Source organism: Cryptomeria japonica, unplaced genomic scaffold, assembly GCF_030272615.1.
Source record: "Cryptomeria japonica unplaced genomic scaffold, Sugi_1.0 HiC_scaffold_366, whole genome shotgun sequence".
Taxonomy (NCBI): domain Eukaryota; kingdom Viridiplantae; phylum Streptophyta; class Pinopsida; order Cupressales; family Cupressaceae; genus Cryptomeria; species Cryptomeria japonica.
Genome location: NW_026729188.1, coordinates 17,990 through 21,902, shown reverse-complemented (window position 1 = coordinate 21,902; position 3,913 = coordinate 17,990). Strand labels below are relative to the sequence as shown.

Below are 3,913 nucleotides of genomic sequence, written 5' to 3'. Positions count from 1 at the left end.
GCCACCATAACCTTGAAAACCCAGATGTCCGAAATAATGCAAACACTAAACAAACAAACAGCGAAACCCGAGAACCTCGTACTCCGAGGTTTCGAGAAATGGAAGAACTCTTCCAAACTCGGAACTCCGAGATCCTGGAATTTCGAAGAAAACAAAGGGAAAGAATATTCAAGGACACGGAGGAAGCCTGGGAGTCCGAAGATCCGAAGGAGAAGTTCAGGACCTCGGAGTTTCGGGACTCCAAAACACAAGACAAAAAAAAGACAACAACACAGACAAGGAAAGAAAAGAAAAACGAACGAAAACAAAGCGGAGCAGAAGGGGGCCCCCAACTGGAGAAGAGAAAGGTTGAGGTGCGTTATGAAGGACATGACAGAATGCAAAATAGTAAATCTATCGAAAGGTTTATCAATAATGAGACGACAAGGGAAAAATATACACTCCTACATAGAATAGGCCACAATTGAGACATGACTAAATAGGGTGCCGACATGTATGAAGTACACTGAACCAACCAAGGTAATCAATCCATCAATTATTGCGCCTTTGCTTTGTGGAATGATACACAGATATGAATATTTATATAGGAAAATCGGTTGATGGCGGTATTGGTAAGGGAGATGCTACCGAAAATAGGCATGCGTGATTGTGCTTAGAAACTCAAGGATTGTCTGATGGATTCGATGGATCAAACTTCGAATCTATTATTATCTCTCGTGGGCATGTTTAGAATAATTTTATATTATATAAGATATTATTGGATCACTAGATAGGATAAAGAATCAAGTCGTACACCAATTAGTTTTTGTTGTGGAATTCACAAGGAATAGAAACTATCCAAGTTGGAAATTAAGGCATAATTATATCCATAGGTATGATCAAGAGAATATATCCCTTAAGTTTTGGTATTACTCTATACGTGGATGATGGATTTTGATGATTAAGATAGACTTGACTCACTAAATATGTTCGTGCTTATTTAGAATCTTTACTTAATAGTAGATGTTCTTGCATGTTAGTGTAGTGATTGTACAAACCACTGAATAGTAGAAGAGGAGACATTTTTATTTGAGAGTCGACATGTACAGACATTGTTCATCATGTGCTTCATAAATTGGTGTAAATAATGCTCGCCTACAGCCAAACAATGTCAGCTGTTTGACCAAATTTCACGACAACTGTATGCTTGTTGAAGTTAGAAGAAGAGTTAGTATTTGATTATAAAATTCCTATCCTAGAATGCTTGTAATGGAATAGTTTCTTGTGTTGTTCACTAGAGAATTAATTGTGTTTTGTTTCCAAAGCACTTATAAACCCAAAATAAAGGGTAGGTGGGCAATTGTGGAAGAAAGAGATATATTTCCCTTAAAAGTGTAGTGCTCGAGTATGATAGAAGGTATTGAAGTGGCCATGAAAAATAGAAGGTCTTGAACTTTTGAGAATGTAGAGAAATTAATAGTTTCATTTCAATTTCTTATGTCTAGTGTGAAATTATCTTTGCATATTTTGTTATGTTACGTTTAATGGCAATGATGTCTTGTTTAGAATATATGTGCTAGTTATATCTGCATTTAAAACATAACGGGAGGTTGCATTCTTCAGTCATATTCAACTTTGAAATATACTGAGAGGCTGCATTTGCGAGTCGTATTTCAATTTTCGATATATAAACAAAGCATCATGATTGGAAACCTATAATATTACTTTTATGTTCGATTATACGAGTTAACTATTCTATTATTATTACGAATGCTTTCTATTTTAATGTTCTAACACAGTTCTTAGCTATGATAATTCTATGTGAGAGAAAAACATCGATAAATATAAGAGTTCAAACTACAACTCAATATACGAATCTTTTTATAAGAAACACTTTTATAATTATATAAAACAACACTTTGATATATATAGATAAAAATTCATATATATGGATGAAAAGATTCCTTAAATGGATGGAATACATTACGAGGAATATCAAAATGGATGGAAGACAGTAGCCACAGAAACAGAAATAGGAGAGGAGGAGGTAAATAGAGCTCTATTCTATTGGCATTCTACATTCACAATCCTCATAGCTTCGAATCGTGGCTCTTTGGCTTCATATTTCTGGTGGCTGTAAACCTGCATGTAGTCTCCAAACAGATACTCTGGATACTCTGGATAAACCGATAATTCATCACCGGTCTGAGCAGTAAGTTGAGATGCGGGATAGACCTTGGCATTATATGAGGGATTATAAAACGATGCCACTGAGAAACGGTTGCCATTCTTAGTGGGTAGAATGCGATGCCATGCGCTGGTGTATTTGCCGTTAGTGATGGCTTCCAACTGGTCCCCAATGTCAACAACTATTGCGTATGGAATGGGTTGCACGTCAACCCAAGTGCCATCATTGAGGACCTGCAAACCGGACACTTGATCGTCTTGGTATAAGAGAATGAGGCCACCTGCATCTGTGTGTGCACGGATGCCCTTGATGAGGTCCGGTCTAGGGCAAGGAGGATAATGGCTCACTTTGGTGCCGAAGAAGGGCTTCTCTCCTCCCGCAAATGCCTCTTTCAGGTACTCTTTCTCTAGCCCCAGATTCAAACTTATTACTTCCAACAGCTTTTCTGTCAATGAAAATATCTTGTTTCGAAACTCCTGGATAGTTTCCCTGAGAAAAATGCAATATAATGTCTTAGTATTTTGTTTTTCGATATCCAGAAACCAGAAACGCTTGTATATAGATCATGCTCATATTAATTTTTTCTATTCTATATTTATAGAAACGTTTGAATTGTGCACAAAATAGTTGAGTTGTTGTACTTGAAATCACTGGGTTGGGAAGGCCATGAATTGGTCTCCTGCATCTCATGTATTTGAATAACATCTTCCCAATCAACGTTCTCGATCTTATCAGCGTTATCGCTGTCAAGAGCGTTGCTCAACAACCTTACAGGCAAAGAGGCATTGAAGCTCTGCTCTCTGTTAAGCTTGTAATGCTCCGAGCAAACTTTCTTTACACGGTCCATGAGTTCATGCTCTATGCCATGGTTCAAAAGCTGCAAACACAAAACGAAATCACTTCAACTCTGTTTTCTCTATAATTAGTAAGTTTTGCACATGAGAAAATATGATCAGTTGTGTTTTTCACCTGAAAGAAACCAGTACTCTCGCAGGCCTTGGCTATTTCAGCCATGATCACCTCTCTGTCTCCTCCGTCTATGTTTTTCATGTCAATCACTGGAACGCCCATTTTCCTTATAAATTTGCACTACAAGTTCTCTTGAAAAGGAGTAGAAGAAACGGGCTGCTGGTTACTGGTTACTACTTTTATGCAATGCTGTGGTGCGCGCAGCTCTTTATATAGATGCACATCAGGAAGGAATGTGACTGAGCTAAGCAATTAACACGAACACGATAGACGACCTACGTGGTCTGCGATGCCGCAGATTCAATGAATATGATAGACGACTTATCGTTATCGGCCTGGTCTGCGGATAAGTCTTGCATATAAACGTGAAATGAATTAAACGTGTATCTTAACAACTGCGAGCGAAACAGAGATTAGGAGAGTATTTAGCTTTTCCAAAGAAACTGTTTATTCTTGGATTTTTGATGATCTGCTTGTATTTTTTTAATTATAAAGTCAATTTAACTCGTTTTGAAGATGACAATAGGTTTTTGAATAATTGAATACTACAGCGGGTGATAGGACTGATTAACCAATCGGATCAACAGAAACTGGGTAAGCAACGAAGTCGCTGCTGGCCCTGGAACCGGAACTTGTGTGGGCTCAGGAGATGCTGGCTAGTGAGATGGCTATGGTACTGGCCGTGCCTTTGCCTTCGTTCCTAGGTCTCAATCACGAACATCTGGATCTGGCTCACGAAGTGGTAAGTGAATTTAAATTATTTAGAAAAATGACCAA

General features: G+C 38.1%; 1 protein-coding gene across 1 annotated transcript; it reads right to left on the bottom strand.

The window, feature by feature from the left end:
* Window positions 1–1,949: 1,949 nt before the first annotated feature.
* LOC131057547 (1-aminocyclopropane-1-carboxylate oxidase-like) lies at window positions 1,950–3,287 on the bottom strand. Its single transcript, XM_057991711.2, has 3 exons — window positions 3,137–3,287; window positions 2,809–3,044; window positions 1,950–2,656 (listed from the first exon to the last, which is right to left on the bottom strand). Exons 1-3 carry the CDS (start codon window positions 3,236–3,238, stop codon window positions 2,044–2,046), a joined length of 951 nt encoding a protein of 316 aa, XP_057847694.2. The 5' UTR covers window positions 3,239–3,287; the 3' UTR covers window positions 1,950–2,043.
* Between the last annotated feature and the right edge of the window lie 626 nt (window positions 3,288–3,913).

What these genes read in the sequence shown, in the direction of transcription:
- LOC131057547 (XM_057991711.2), bottom strand. Translation starts at nt 3,238, where the DNA reads ATGGGCGTTCCAGTGATTGACATGAAAAACATAGACGGAGGAGACAGA. An exon ending in AGAGTACTGGTTTCTTTCAG is followed by an intron (nt 3,045 to 3,136) that starts GTGAAAAACACA and finishes TTGTGTTTGCAG; the next exon opens with CTTTTGAACCATGGCATAGA. An exon ending in TCCCAACCCAGTGATTTCAA is followed by an intron (nt 2,657 to 2,808) that starts GTACAACAACTC and finishes CATTTTTCTCAG; the next exon opens with GGAAACTATCCAGGAGTTTC.